The sequence below is a fragment of the Crocodylus siamensis genome, chromosome 6 (genome assembly GCF_052110815.1).
Source record: "Crocodylus siamensis isolate JL-2025a chromosome 6, ASM5211081v1, whole genome shotgun sequence".
NCBI lineage: Eukaryota > Metazoa > Chordata > Crocodylia > Crocodylidae > Crocodylus > Crocodylus siamensis.
In genome coordinates this window covers 5626136-5641784 of record NC_143400.1, presented here as the reverse complement: position 1 = coordinate 5641784, position 15649 = coordinate 5626136, and the positions used below count along the sequence as shown (strand labels likewise).

The 15649-nt window shown below is 67.7% G+C and overlaps 1 protein-coding gene across 1 annotated transcript; it reads right to left on the bottom strand.

Annotated features, from left to right (window-relative positions):
* Positions 1-2776: 2776 nt before the first annotated feature.
* On the bottom strand, positions 2777-10047 carry NR4A1 (nuclear receptor subfamily 4 group A member 1). The gene is made up of 7 exons (XM_090053509.1): positions 9917-10047; positions 6018-6838; positions 5224-5353; positions 4779-4930; positions 4334-4536; positions 3875-4053; positions 2777-3645 (listed from the first exon to the last, which is right to left on the bottom strand). The coding sequence occupies exons 2-7, from the start codon at positions 6834-6836 to the stop codon at positions 3389-3391; spliced, it is 1740 nt and encodes a 579-aa protein (XP_089909635.1). The 5' UTR covers positions 6837-6838; positions 9917-10047; the 3' UTR covers positions 2777-3388.
* Between the last annotated feature and the right edge of the window lie 5602 nt (positions 10048-15649).

The window sequence follows — 15649 nt, the reverse complement described above, 5'->3', positions numbered from 1 at the left end:
AGTCCTCGCTCACACTCAGGCAAGTGCCCCGCTGCAGCCTGGGAGTGCTTGGTCTGTCCTCCTGCCCCCAGCCCAGCCCTGGTATGGTGGCAGATATCCTCCCTGTCCCTGTGAAACCTGGGTGTCATCTCGCCTTGGCTGCCGGGGCAGCCGCGTGTGCTCACCACCCCTGGACTATTTATAGCAGGGCCGTCGGGGCTATTCCTGGCTTGGCTGCTGATGTCACTGGGGCCGGAGGACACCGGGCAAGGGCGAGGGGCCCTGGCTCATCCGATTCTGGGGGTGAAACAGAGGCTGGAGACGCTGCCAGAACACCTGGCTTCTATTTTCAGCTCTAGGGTGGAGCCTAGTGGTTACAGCAGGCCTGGCTGGGAGCCCGTAGGCTTGGCTCTTGACCTGCTTGACACTCAGTAAGCTACTGCCCCACACCGTGCCACAGTTTCCCCATAGCACAGCTGGGCTGATCCCTGTCTATTAGTCGCCTGCAGCTCAGCTGGGAAGGCACAACCCATCTCCCCTCCCTCCCTTCCCCGCTCTGCTGGGTGTCAGACCTCCCTGCACCCAAAGCACCTAGTCCCAGATCTCCAGTGCATGGCGTGTGAGGCTAGGGTCATGGAGCAAGTGCCCACCACAGCCCCAGCCCTCCCCGCCCTGCGGCTCTGCAGAGGGCAGCCAACTGTATAAATAGCCAGGGCCGGGGGCCAGGACATGGATCTCGCCTGGGACCGGGCCAGGCTAGAGGAATGCTGCATCCACCATCAGCGAGGGAGCTGCCCCCTCCCTGCCCCCAGAGACAATGCACAACCACCCCCACCCAGACCTCTGCCCACCCCAGCAGCCACCTGCCCCTGCAATACAGCCCATACCTGCAGCCCGGGTCTGACCTGGCGGTGACAGGAGTCCCAGCAGCCGCAGCCCTGCCCCATCCTGTCTGGAGGGGCCCAGAAAAGGCAGACCCTCCACCCCCAGCAATGCAGCTGCTGCTGCCTGCGGGCTGACCATGTGCTGTGTCATGGCACCCATACTGCTCTCAGCAAAGAGGGAGTCTCGGGCAGGGGCTTGTGGGGCGACCTGTAATCCCAGCCCCGCTGGCATGGGTGGGCAGCAGCTGGGGGCGGTGTTCGGTGCCAGGACAGCATGTCCCGGGAAGCGGAGCCCGCGGCCCCTGGCAGCACCGAGCGGGGCCGGCTCCTCCCCGTGCCCGCGGCCGCTCACGTCCCTCCCGGCGGCTCCATTCCCAGCTGGGTCAAAGCTAAATTTACCCTGCTGCCGCCACCAGTAACTTTCCGCCTGGGCACGGGCACCCCTGGCCTGCCCTGCACGTGGCTGGAGCCAGCCCGGGGGCACGGGGGCCCTGCTGCAGCCTCCCGCACGGAGGCACGAGGAGACCCCGCGCGCCGTGCGCTTGCCCGAGGCAGCAGCTGCACGCTGACCGCGTCCCCCCTCAGCCCACGCGGGTGGGAGCAGCGGGACCCCCACCCTTGACCATTGTCCTGCGCCGCGCAGAACAACCGTGCCTTTGTGCCGGCCCTGCCGGCTCCACCAGCCTCAAAGGCGCTTTGTTCCTGGCGCGGCCGGGGCAGCGTGGCTTGACCCCAGGCCGAGTTTCCGAGGGCCCCGTGCTGTCCTTCCGCTCCCCGCGCTGGGCCCTGCTCCCCGCACAGCCGCTGCCCCCCACAGCCCCCCAGCACACGCAGGACCCAGGAGTCCGGGTGGCTACATGCCCCTGGCCCGGGGCAGCCCCAGTTGCAAGCCCGCTGCATTCGTTCATTCCTCCCTCGCCCACGACCTGGCCTGGCCTGGGCGCGGCTGCTCCATCACCCCCAAGCATCAAAGGGGCCTTTCTTCCCCAGCCCCACCCTGATCCCTGGCTTTGGCCAGAGCCCCCCAGGCAAGGAGCAGGTCAGCGGGGGCAGCCTCAGGCTCTCCTCAGCCTGTGGGGCCGACCCAGTTTCCCCTGTGACCCGAGGGGACCTCGGCGCAGCAGCCGCCCCCAGCCCCAAAGCAGTGGCAGCCAGGCCGCAGGGACAGGGCTATCACGACTCCGGGCTATTTTAAGGCAAGCGCATGAGCAGGGCAACAGGTGCAGGGCCGCGGGCTGGGACCGGCCGTTCAAGGGCATCAGAGTTTCCACAGGGCGCAACGTGTGAATCCCAGCGCCCGCTGTTCCTGCGGCCCTGGCGCAGCTGACACCCGAGCCGGGGCCGTGGCGGGGGCTGGAAGCCTCCTGCAGCCTGGCCCAAGCCCGGCTCCGTGCCCAGGGGGGCTGCTCCAGCCCAGGCAGGCTGCAGGTCCAGACAGGGGGTGGTGGTTGTGGGCTCCTGGTTGGGCTGGGGGGGGTCCCTGCCCCTCTCCTCCCAGCGGCAGCACAAGGGTCGCCCCTGAGCAAAGCTGGTGCAGAGGGACAGGCTCAAGGATCCCAATAAAGTGACCCTAGGAAAGCACACGGGGCACAGGACCCAACCCCATTTCCCTGCTCCCCACTGAAGGGCCAAGAGACCCTAATCTCAGAGGAACCTGGACTGTCTCAGGCTGCCCAGTCCCAGCTGCACAGAGCAGCTCTTGGTCCTGCTTCCCCAGGGACAATATCCCACCCAACCGCTGCCCCATTCAGCGCTCCTCCGGATAAAAGACAAGCCCTCACGACACCCTGGCCACAACACCAGCAGCACCCATCAGCTGCACTTCCCCCCCGCCAACACCAGGAGCCTGCGGGCCCATGCGCTGCACTGCTGGGATCAGCCCTACACCCACAGCACGGAGGCAGCAGAAGCCGCAGGGGCTCACAGCTTTTTTATTTTAATATATTAAATAGATACTCATCGGAAAAGAGGAGCACGTGGCTAATCCAGAAAAAAAATAATAGACAAATATAAATGTGCTTTGCAAGGGGTGCATGGGGCTATGTACAGCAAGGGCGGGGGGGGCCAAGGCAGGCACTGTGCATCCCCACCCCACGATCAGCTATTTACAAAAAGCTTTGATATTTGTACAAAAGAGGTGACAGGAGGGGGCAGCCAGGGCCTGGGGGCAGCACGAGCCTGCTGGGGGGATGGAGACTGGCTGGGGAGTCAGCGCCAGGGATGATGCACACCAGGGGCAGGGAAGGCAGCTTGGCCCCCAGGCCCCCAGCCAGTGCCTGGCAGGGGTGCAGCTGCCAGCACATCCTGGCCCAAGGGGGCAGGGGCAGCAGGCACGGGGCGTTGTGCGTCTCAGTCCGTCACCCTAAAGGCACATGGGTCTCTCCACAGAGAGGGCATGTGGGCAGTGCCCAGCTGGCACGGGGCAGGGCAGCCCCCTTCCAGCGAGTCCCGGCTCTCTGGGAACGCCATTCGTCTCCCCTCCTGCACTGCAGCAGGCAGGGGAGCAGGTCCATCAACCGTGCCACTCAGAAGGGCAACGTGTCCATGAAGATCTTGTCCACAATGGGTGGGGGTGGCACCAGGTCCTCCAGCTTCAGGTAGAAGATGCGCTGCAGGCCCTGGGTGCAGAGCGTGCGCAGCTCGGGCAGCTTGCCCAGCAGCTTGGACAGGCAGCTGGGGCGGGCGGGCTCACCCGCCGTGCTCGACACATGGTCCTTCAGGCAGCCCACGATGCAGTTCTGCAGCTCCTCCACCTTCTTGGGTTCCTTCAGCCCATGCCGGTCTGCAGGGGAGAGGAGGGAGGTCACCCAAGGGTTGCCATTATACCCTCTCCTCCCTGGGGGGAGGCAAAGTTGGCAGGGGCAGATCCTTCCCTCGCCCCCATGTCATGGTGAAGGGTTTGTGCCCACGCCCCCCATCCCAGCCTGCAAGGACATGCCCACAGGAAGCCCCCAACCCCGGAGGTAGCCAGAGTCCCAGCTCTTGGCTCAGCATCTCCCTCCGGCCCCCACCTGTGATGATGACGAGAGCGGCAAGGCAGGAGAAGGAGGGCACGTCGATGCTCATGCGCCGCAGGCCCTGGGAGAACTCCAAGATGGAGTCGATCCACTCGCCGAAGCCACGTACACACTGTGCCCGGTGCAGCACCACCCCGTTGCAGAAGATGAGCTTGCCTTCCTCTGGCTTTGACCTGTGGACATAGCGGAGCCGTCACAGGGTGGCTGGGGGCTCCCGGAGTCCGAGCAGGGGTGGAAGCACCTGAGCAGGGGGGGCAGTGGGGGAGCAGCTGGGCCAGACCCCCCCTCCCCCGAAGCTGAGGACGATGCTGAAAGGATGAAGGCTCTGGCTGCAAACAGCAGGGGACCCGAGAGGCACGTCCCAGCAAGTGACACGCAGCACCTGGGGGGTCCGGCCTACCCACCCCACACCCCCTGGGCAGGTGAGGGAGCGACAGGGCCCTGGGCACTCGCCTGTAAGCCAGCCGCAGGATGAAGAGCTCCAGGAAGGCGGACTCCAGGAGCAGGTCCTGGTCCTGGCGAGGCAGCTCCGCAAAGCCCTGGATCCGCTCAGCCCACTTGCGGATGACATCCATGGAGCCGGCGAGCAGGTCGTAGAACTGCTGCACGTCCACCGCCTCCTCCTTCTCCAGCTGGCAGGATGCCGTCTCCTGGAACTGCGGGGCCACCATGCAGGGGTTACTGCCCCAGCCCCACCATGGTCCCACCTCTGCCCACAGGACCTAACAGAGCTGCCAGTGCCTGCAGGGCTGGAAGCGCCACCTCGCCACAACGCAAGGATGTCCAGGCCCCTCCGCCTGGCCAGCCCCAATGCTACTGGGCCCACTGGCCAGGGGAAGCGAGGAGCTTACTGAGGCTGTGGGACCCCCCCAGACCCTGGCTTAGGATGGGTCAGTACCTTGGAGTAGTCCAACTTGGTGGCGCTGGGGATGGAGTCAATGTGCGCCCGCACGAGGGAGGTGATGAGGCTGACGGGGGAAACGTCCTGGGCTTGCTTGGGTTTCGATGGGAGCCGGCCCCGGCGGCCTTTCAGGCTGTCTGTCCGGACCACTGCAGAGAGACGGAGACAGAGCGGGGTGAGAGCCAGGCATGGGGTGGCAAAGCCCCCTCCTTTCCCAGGGCCCCCGTACAGGGGCTGGAAGCTGTTGCCCCACATGCAGGTGGGGCTGGATTTGAGCTCCAGGCCAAAACCCCCCAAACCCAGCCCTGAAGCATTTGAAATGGGATGAAGGCTCCTGGACCAGATGGGCCCATGGCTCGCGCTGGCTCCCAGCCCAGGGCAGCCGGGGATGGGGGTGCCCCGGCTCGGACTCCACCCCCATCTCCGGCGGGGCATGCCGTACCTTCTTTGACCATGCCCACGGCAAGGCACTTCTGGAAGCGGCAGAACTGGCACCGGTTCCTCCGCCTCTTGTCCACAGGGCAGTCTTTGTTGGCCAGGCAGATGTACTTGGCATTCTTCTGCACTGTGCGCTGCAGGGGCAGGGAGGGGCACGCGGCACATCAGCCCCCGGCAAGGAGCAGGGGCAAGAGGCCCGGCTCCTGGCTCCCAGCTCAGGACAGCGGCAACAATAGCCCTTCTGTCCCCCGAATACTTTTGTCGGCCTCTTTCCCACCCAGGCTCTGGCTGCACATCCGAGGGCCTGCGCTCCCGGACACGGAGTGGGCGCAGAAGCCGCGGCTATCCCCGGAGGACACGCACAGAGCCACTGCCCCACCTGCCCCTGTCCATCTCTGCCCCAACACAGGGATGGGTCTCAGGACTGTCCCCATCCCATGGAAGCAGCAGGGGAGCGAGCTTTGCTGGGGACTTTGAAGGTTTTAGGGACAGAGACCCCCTAGGAGGAAGCAGGGCCTTGGTTTCTGAAGCTGGAGCCTCAGGGTCACAAGCTCTTGGGCTACCCCAGCTTCCCGTGGCTGCAAGGAGCTGCGCTGTGTCTGCAGCAGTCCCGAGCGCGAGCGCCGCAGTGTCCTGGGCTGCCCGGGACAGATGTGGCTTCTGGGGGCTCTCCCCAATGGCCCACCGCTTTGTACGGCAATCAGGGGCAGCCCTGGGACCTCTCCGCTCTCTCCCCCCACCCCGAGCAGCCAGAACCAGGGATGCTCCACCCGGCAAGGAACCGCATGCCTTTCTCACCTTGAAGAAGCCCTTGCAGCCCTCGCAGGTGCGGACGCCGTAGTGCTGGCATGAGGCATTGTCCCCGCACACGGCGCAACGGCCCTCGTTGCTACCAGGGCTGCGCGTCTTGGTGGGTGACAGCGAGCCGTCCATCAGGGCCGGGCTGTCCAGCAGGGGTGAAGCCTGGCCCAGGGGCAGGCCGGGGAAGCCCGCCGGGGTGCTCTGGGAGAGGGCAAAGAGGTCCGTGTCCGCCAGGGGCTGGTCCAGGCGGGGCACCGGCGGCTGGGTCTTCAGGGGGCTCTGGGGGACCCCAGAGCCATGAACCGAGGACCCAAAGGTAAAGAAGGCCGGCTGGGGGGTGCCGCTTTTGGGCGGCTCAGCCCAGGGCCGCACGGCTTCGTAGCTCGGGGGGGGAGAGTAGGGCCCAAAGGGGCTGTCCCAGGCCGGCCCCGGGGGGTTCTGGAAGCCGGGGGTGGAGGGCGATGGGATGGAGCAGGGGCTGCCGTAGTAGTCCGAGCCACTCGAGGACAGGGTCTCATCCAGCTGGCTGCTGAAGGGGCCGGGGTAGCAGCCGTAGACCTGGAAGTCCTCCAGCTTGAAGGCGGCGGTGGGGGGTGGGCCGGCGGCCGGCAGCTGGCACAGGAAGGCGTCAAACTCGCCGGCGTAGCCGTCCATGAAGGTGCTGAAGCTGGGCAGCGAGGGGGGTGCTGACAGCTCCGCGCCCGCCAGGTCCATGCCAAGTTTGCCGGCTTCGGGGCTCAGGAAGTCTGCCTGGTAGCGCTCAGCCAGCCCGGCGCTCTGGGGCACGCTGCCATACTGCGCCTGGATGCAGGGCATTTCTGCGGGGAGAGGGAAGGAGGAACCGAGTGAGTGCCGGGACGCGCCGGTCCGGAGCTGCAGGGGGGATACCGGCCCCTGGCACGACTACCCACCGCGTTCGCTCCCCCCTTGCACCTCTCCTCCCTCGCCCCAGACTACTGAGCTGCAAGCTCCACGGGGCAGACACTGGCTTCCCCTCACAGACCAGAGGCCATGGAGATGGGCACCTTCCCTGGCAGGGCTCCGTCAGCTGCACCCCCAGAGCGAGGTGGCAACACGCGGTCGCTCCACCCCTCGCATCCGCGAAGCTGAAGCCCTGCAGGAGCACGGGGACCGGGCTGCCTGGTGCTCCCGTAGCACAGACCAGGAGCTCAGCCCACGGCAGCTCAGCACCAGGAGCCCGCAGGGCCAGACCTGGGAGAAGTCCTGGCCTGGGGTGCGAGCTTGGAGGAAGGGCAGGACGGGGCCGCTGTGACAGCTCGTCTCTGACACCCACCCAAGATCTCCGACACCCGCCCAAGCTCGGAGCCACGTAAATTAAGATTGTCAACGCTGCGCCCGAGGTGTGAAAAGCCGTAAAAAGAATGAGCTGAAGGGTGGGAGGGCACAAGCCCACGCTAGCTGGTGATGGCGCCGGTCTAACCCACTGGCACAAGCTCGTCCTCGGGGAAGGTCATTCAGAGCCAGCCGTGGGGCTGGAGGTGCCAGGCCAGCAAAGGAAGAAGGGAGCCCATGATGGAGCAGGGCCTCCCATGCAGACCAAAAGCCCAGGAGGGTCCCTGGTGCCAGGCTGCCCCATATCCAAGTGCCCCCATCACTGCTCTGCCCAGCCCCAGATTTCTGCTCAGGTCATGGCAACACCCAGGCCCCAGCTCCAAGACCAGAGGACGGTTGCTACGAACGCTTGGTGTGGGGCACAAACGAGGAGGGTGGGAGAGGGGTGAGAAGACCAGCTCTGCCCCCCGGGGCTCGCCCGCCAGCACGTTTGCTTTGCGGCAGGACAGATGTTTGACCCCGGCCACGCCCTGGCCTGGGGGCTTTGCTGCCCCATGCCGCCTGCCCAGCTGCTGCAGCACTGCTGCGGCCGTGCACGCCAGACCCGTAACTGGAGTCCCTGGCAGAGCTGGCAGCCTCGGGGCCAGGCGATAGCGTCCTTCATCTCACAGACCTTTAAAGGTCGTGTTCGGGTGGGCCACGCAGGACCGCTGAATGCCGAGGCACCAGGAGGCCGTGGTGCTGGTGGGGGGTTTCATGCTCCTTCAGGCAAGATGCTTCTCCAAATTCAGCTGCTTTGCCCAGTCCTGCTCACCCCCCAGTGACGCCCCTCGGCACGCGCTTGGGACCCGGGGCTCAAAGAGCTTCGCCACGGGAGCAGCTGTCCCGCCCTCGCTGCATTCGTGCCCGGCCCTGAGCACCGCAGGGCTGCTCCGGGCGAGCTCGGGAACATCAAGGCACCCGAAGCCAGATTCTGGCTGCAACCCCTGATCCTGTTAAAACTAGGGGGGTGAGCAGCGAGTGCTTCCAGCCAAGGCAGCGTGATGCAGGGAGGGGAAACTCTGAACTGTCCCGCCAGCCAAGGGGAGCGCGGGGCCAACATTCCCACCTCCCAGCGGAGGACACTGGCCCCGTGCTCCCAAAATAGGAGCTTGGCGCTGGGCTGCGAAGCCTTGCTAGGATTTACAGTATCCAGCGCCTGGAACAGATGCTCCCCAGCCTCCTTGTGACAATATTTATGAACCGTCCAAAGAAGGGCCGAGGCTGGGAAGCGCGGAACCGGCGAGCGGGCGCTGGGCACCTTTACTCCAGGCCAGGACCTGGCCCACAGCACTTGTGCATGAGCAAAGCGTGGGGAGAGCTCTGCCAAGGGGAGCAGGGCCGTGCCAGGACCGCCCCAGGGCCCTGCGGCCCCGGGGGGCTTGGGTCTAACTACAGCCCCTTGCTCAGCCCTGCCCGCACAGGAGCAGCAGAGGCTTGTGCGTGCCCGGGCAGCCACGGCCCCGCTCCCCAGGCCCCGCTGGGGGAGTCCGGGCATGAGACAGGACAGGGCTTGGACCCATGGCTGAGCCATGCCCAGCCCAGCCCTTCTGCCAGCGCTTCTCCCCCAGGCTGCCAAGGCCCCGGGGGGGGGGGAGTTCCTTTCCAGGGGCTGCAATGGTGGCATTGCAGAGGTGTCCTGCCCTGCTGCCCCCCGGTCCTTGCAACGGGGGAACCGTGCTGTTTTCTGCGGCCGAGAGAGAGGGAGAACTAAGAGCTCTCGCCCCCCTGCTGCGGGCATCACAAGGGAGGCTTGGTCCTGGCTGGTTGCCATCGCCTGCTCCACGACTTATGTAAAGGGAGGCATCCTCCTGCCCTCCCAATGGCGATTCCCGGGGCCAGCGCAGCCCCCTCCCCACAAAACCCCCTGCACTAAAGGAACTGCTCGGAGGTGCCCCTGGAGGCGCGTGTGGGGTCCGGGCCCAGGCACCCCCGGGCGTGCAGCCGGGGCGGGACACGGGGCCTGATCCTGGAAAGAAGCTACAGAGCCTGACGCGCCCCCACAGCTGCCCACGCCCGCAGGATCCCAGCCTCCCCCACGAAGCAGGCAGTGCCCGGCGCAGGGCACAGGCTGGGGCGAGAGGCGGGGAGCGGGGGCAAGGGCTGCCAGGTGCCTGGGCAGAAGCTGCACCTGTTGCTTGCTCCGGCCAAAAGATGCCCCCCCCGTGGAGGCGCGGGACCTCTCCGGTCTGCCCCGCACTGCCCGGCCCCCTGGTCTGCAAATCGGGGGGGGGGGGGGGGGGGCGCTGAACCCCCGAGCCCAGCCCGCCACCCGCCCGCGCGGGGACGTCTGCGCCAGGGCTAGGGCTGGGGCGGGGGAGTCCCGCTCCTCTCGCCCCCCACGCGTGCCCTGGGACCCCCGGGGGCAGCGCAGCCCCCCGCGTGCTCCGGAGACCGCCAGGGCCTCTGCCCCCCCGCGCGCCCGCAGTCACTGCAGCCCCCCGCACCGGAGCCCCCGCAGTCACCGCAGCCCCGCGCGTGCAGCCAAGTCCTCCGGAGCCCCCGCACCCCCGCGCGCGCTCCGGGACGCCCGCAGCCATCCCCCCCGCGAGCCCCGCACGCACCTGGCAGCGGGCGCGGAGCGCGGCGGAGCGTCCCGTCGTGGCGCGGCCGCGGAGCCGGGCTGCGGTGCGGGGCCCGGCGGGCGCTACATGCCCCATGCCCGTGACGCAGGCGGGGCGGGGGCGGGGGGCGGGGCCCGTGACGCAGGCGGCTCCGGCAGCCGCCAAACAAGGCGCGAAGGGGCGGTGGTTCCGGCGGGCGCGGGGGGGCGCGGGGGGCGCGCGGTGACGCACGCGGGGTTCCATTGACGCAGCCGCGGGGCTTTGATCTATAAATAGACGGAGCGGCCCCGAGCTAAAAATAGCGCCCCCCGGGGGGGGACGGGGGACACGTCGGGGCAGGGAGAGCCGGCGGGCGGCGCGGGGGCAGGCGCGGGGCACTCGCGCGCGGACACGGACACGCACACGCGGGGTCACGTCGGCCGCCCCCAGGACTCGGCTCCCCCCCGGGGGCAGGTCCCGAGCCCCCGGAAAGCGGGTCGGCGCCACCCTGTGGCGGGGCGGGGGAGCCGCCGCGCCCTGCCCCCGGCCGCGCTCACCCGCCGCCGGGGCCCGGGGGGCGGGTGCGAGGTGCGGGGCCCGGGGGGGCCGCCCCGCGCCCGCTCCGTCACCCGCTTTTTTTTTTCCGCCGGGCGCTCCCGCCCCCGCGCCTGGCTGGGGGCCCCGTGACGTCACGCGGGCCCGCTGACGTCGGTGGAATCCCAGCGACGCAGCAAGGAGCTAAAAATAGCCGCGCGCCCCGCCCCCCGCGCCGCGCTCCCCTCCGGGGGTGCCCCCGTGCCCGGCGCCGCGCCGGATGAGCCCCGCCGAGCTCAGCGCACCGGAGCCGGCTTCGGGAGGCGGAGCCCGGGGCCGCCCCGGGGCGCGGACACGCGGGCGAGCAGTGCCGAGCCCCGCCGGCAGGGGGCAGCGGGTGTGTCCCGCCCGCACGCGCGCACACCCCCGTGGACATGCATGCACGCACACAATGCACGCGCACACATGCACACGTGCGCACACAGACACCCCATGCATGCGCACACGCCCATGCACACGTCCTATGCATTCATGCACACACCCAATACACACACTTGCATGCACACGCACACACACCCCATGCACATAAACGTGCATGTACACACCCACACACGTGTACATGCACATTCACACACCCATACACACAGTTCCCGTTACCCCCACCAGGGGGCAGGGCCCGTGCAGGCGGCACAGGTCCAGCCAGAGCGGACATCAGGGCTGCCACCAGGTCCTGCTGACCCGAGCGGGGCAGGGCCACCGCCCTGTGCAGACACACCCAGACCCGGGTCCTGGAACAGCCACGCATGTGCAAGGGGCTGGTCAAGGGAACGGCCGGGGGCACTGCTGGCCCTGCAGGCGCCGGTTCTGCCCGGGCCCAGGCCCACAGCCCTGGGGCATAGCTGCAGCCGCCTCCACTGGGCACAGGGAGCTCAGGCGATGAGCTTGAGGGGAGCCCCCCTCCTGCCTGGGGGCTCCGGCTGCACAGCCTGCCCCTGTCCTGCACCCTCTAGACCAGGCTCCTCCTGCCTCATGGCAGAGGGAGGGACTGGACCAGGGCCACCGTGCAGGGCAGTGGCAGAGGTCCCACCGTTGCAAGCCTGGCCAGCCGGCGGCACTGTGCACAAGGCAGGGGGAGACAGGGACCGGGTCTGGGACTCGCCAGTCACTGGGATCCGGCTCCTCCCAGTGCCCTGCAGCAGGCAGCAACCCGCGCCCGTGCCTGGGCCAGCTCCCCTCGCTGCACAGGGGCTCGGCTCGGAGCACAGCGCACGGGGCTGGGCCCAGCACTGCAGCACCCAACGCTCCTCGCCGTCGGCCGGGGCAGCAGGATGGAGAAGCCCCTTGGGGACCAGCGGCCCTGCAGGAAGGCCCTCGGGCCTTCTCTGCTTCCCCGCTAGATGGGGCCCGGACCGCGCTGTGCTGGCTGCGAGGCAGCCTGGGGGCAGCCACGCCAGACACGGGGCTGGGTGGCGGGCTGGGATGTCCATGCACACAAACACCCTGCAGGGAGCTGGGTGCGCCCGCCCCCACGCCCCAGGGACATCGCACGGCCTAGGGGCACGTAGCTAGTGGGGGGCACGTCCCTCTCCGAGTCGGCCTTGGCCCCGGGCAGCACAGATGGAAAACTAGGCAGCCTGGAGCTGTTGCCCGTAGCCCGGACCAGCAGCTCGGTGGCGGCACAGGGCCCCGCTGCGCGCCCGGCCAGGCTGCGGCAGGAAAGGCGCAGGGGTGGGAACCTCCTTCCAAACATTTTGCAGGAGCCGGAGGAAGCGAGGCAGGAAAAGCAGCTGGCTGCAGCCCAGCTCGGCAGCGAGCACCAGGCCCAGGCGACTTTTACCCCAGTGAGGAGAGAAGGGCCTGGGCCTGCGGGCGCCTGCTGCTTCCTGCCTGCCCAGGCTTGGGGCCCGGGGAGCCCCCACAAGGACACCGCTCCCAAGCCCCGATGCACCCCGCAGCTGGGCTGAGGGGGAAAGGTCAAGGGACGAACAAAGCTGAAGCTGAGGACAATGGACATGGGGTCGAGTCAAGGGGCAACAAAGGAGACCCTGCCCTCCAACCCAGGAGGGAAACAACCCCTCACCACTATACTGGAGCCCCCAGAAGTGCTGCCAGGGCCATGGGGCAGGGAGGTGCGTGAGCTGCACCTGTGATGCCCTCCTCGCCCCCGGGCTGAGCCCTGACCCCACTCCCCGTCCCAGCATGTCCTTGTAGGTGCAGGTGGCGCCGGAGCCAGTTGCTGGAGCCGGGAATGCGCAGGGCTGGGCCCAGCTGCTCCGAGCCTCGCGTGCCGCCAGCAGGGGCTGGGTCCTGGCAGCATCGCCAGCTGCTGCCTTCCTGCCCCTCCGACCCCAGGCCTCGTTCTGGAGCCGCAGGTTGTGGCAATGCCCCAGGCAGCCGCAGCTCAGTGTCCACGGCTGGTGGGAAGGGGCACGGACGTACACGTGTGTATCAACACAGACACGCACATAAGACACGCGCAGGGTCATGCACTGCATGGGCAGGGACGTGCTCAGGCTAGTCCTCAAAGGCATTGAGCACCCAAGGAGCTCCTAGAAGGGGCAAGGAGATGCCATGGAGAGCACCAGGCCAGCCCTGCCCTTGACAGTGGTGCTCTGCCGGAGGTGGGCAGGCCAGTGCTGCTGATCTGAGCTGGCACAAGCCCTCCAACCCCGCTGTCCTGGCTGGCACACGCATGCACACCTCCCACAGAGACGGCAGTGCGTGCAGGCCCCCCACCCCCATTCTGGCCTCACTCACAAGCCGTGGGCTGAATGCTATTCCTAGCCCGTGTGGCTCAGCCCCAGCTGCGAGTGTGGCAGCTGCGCCGGGAATGAGAAGCAGCCAGCTCCAAACTCACCCCCCGTGGGGAAGCTGGGCCCATGGCAGGGGCAGTGGGGCTGTAGTGGGGACAACACGTGCCCAGCACTGGGGAGAGATACCCCGCTGGAGGCATTTGTAAACCATAGCAGGGGTTGGTGGCCGCAGAGCAAGGGACAGGCCCCCACCCTCCAACAACCCCAAGTTGCCCAGAGCTGAGGAAGAGGGGATCTCCCCTGGTTCCAAAAACCACCTCGTGGTATCAACCATGGCATCTTCCTGCCAGGGGATGCACGCCTCCCCCCGCCCGCTGCAACGCTGGCCCACACCAGCATTGCTCCAGCTCCCAGCTTCCCCTCCAAACCCCAGTGGCTTTCGATGACGAGGGCGAGGCCCACGCGCCGGGACCTGCCAGCCCTGCGGTTCACAGCATTTGCACCAGGCTTCCCCTGCCTTATCTCTCGGCACAGCCCTGCACCCTTTCCTGAGGGACCCGGGCAACTGCGGGTGCAGCTGGGAGAACCCGTGGGGATTTCACGAGGACGCGAAGGCTGCCTGCCCTGTCCCCCTCCCATCGTCCCAGCACCAGCAGCTGCCGAGGGCCGCAGCCTTGAGCCTCTGGAAGCCACTGGCCCTGCTGCAGAGGCGTCCGTCTACCCCAGCGCAGCACTTGGCAGCTACAGGCCATTTGCACCGAGCTGGGGGCGCCATGCTGAATGAGCCCCACCGAGCCCAGCGCGCCAGAGCCAGCCTCAGGAGGCTGAAACCAAGGCTGTCCCGGACCGTGCAACACGGATGAGCAGTGCAGATCCCATCCCCCACCCCCCAGCAGGGGGCAGTGGGTGTGCGCCGCACGTATGCACACACCCATGCACATGAATTCACGCACACGCCCTCTTCCCCCCCATGCCAGGCCGCGGGGAGAGAGGCAGCGAGGTCTGCTTGAGTGCAACTGCCTGGCCCTGTCCCCTTCTGGCTTCACCAGATAAGCAGCTGCGGTGGATGCCTTGGAAGGCGCCCAGCTCTGGGGTGGAGCCGTGTGGGCCTGGAAGGACACAGATGGGTAGCTGCAGGGCCCTGGTGCCCGTGTGCACCAGGGCAGGGCCCTGCAGCCTTCCTCAGGCAGCCCTGGCCCTACGAGCTGGCGGGGACAGACGTGTGGCCACGGCTCAGCCGCAGCCGTGAAGGCCCAAAGCCTGCGTCAGGCCGTGGTTGCAGCCCACGCTAATGAACAGCTGCAGTTTCCATCCTTCAAGGGCAAACGGCCCTGAAGCACAAAGGGACTTTCTGTGCCAGCGCGGGGACGGCAGGGGCTCGGGGCCAGGCTCACGTCTTCATGCAGCGCCTAGCGCAAGGGGGCTGCTTGCCGAGACGGAGCGGGGAAGCCGGGCTCGCATCAGCGTTTGGCTTCTGGCCTGCCTGGTCCTGGGTCTCGTGCCGGCAGGATGGGGCCAACAGCTCTCTTGGGCCCCCCACACCCGGGACAGGGAGACTGAGACTGCCACCTTCCCCCGCCGCTGCAAGCAGGTGCCTCCGCTGCAGGGCGAGAGTCGAAGCCTTGCGCCGCCCCCCCAGACGTGCTCCTTCCCTCCTTTATCTCATCGCTCTGTTGAGTCATTCGGTGCTACCCACCCACACGGGCAGGAGCCACGCGGCGCTGGGGGGATTTCAGGGCTGGTGGCATCACCGACCCTGCTGTCACCACCCTTCACACTTGCCCCCACTGCCCTCTGGTGGGGGGGCAGCAGCACCAACTTTGGGGGCTGAGATTATCCCCCCCAACTTTTCTGCAGCACCGGGCAGCTGGGAAACAGCCCCCCTGCCCCCTCTCTGAGTCATGCATCACCCCGAGGTCTCAGCACGATCCTTGGGGGGACACTGGTAGCAGCATGGGCTGCTTCAAGGCTTTGCGGCAAGAGAAGGCTCGTGGCCCAGGGCCCACGCCCACCCTCCTGCTTTGATCCCGGGCTATTCCTGACACGGGGCAGAGCGAGCAGCCCACATGCAATTACGCAGGGCTCCGGCCTGGCCGCCGTGCTGGGAGAAGCCAGGCCGCACCCCAGCGGAGGAGCCGAGGGCTCCTTGTGGCTGCAGCCAGCCTCAAGCCACGTCCCAGCGGCCACAGCCACAGCCACATCAGCACCCTCTGGCTGGCCAGGTGGTCATGCTTGGATCCGTGCCCCCGCAAGGGGCAGCACACAGCTGCCACGAGGCTCAGCGCCCCTGGGAAACAGGATCTGGCCTATCAACCCCTCACAGGCAGGTCCCAGGAAAAGCAACCAGACTGGCACTGCCAGGGGCTGGGAGCCTGGTGTCCTGGGTGCGGGGAGCCAGCTGCCAGCCTTCCCTGGGTAAAGCCGCCCCCCATCGTCCAGCCACGAAGCCACGACAGCCACACGCGGG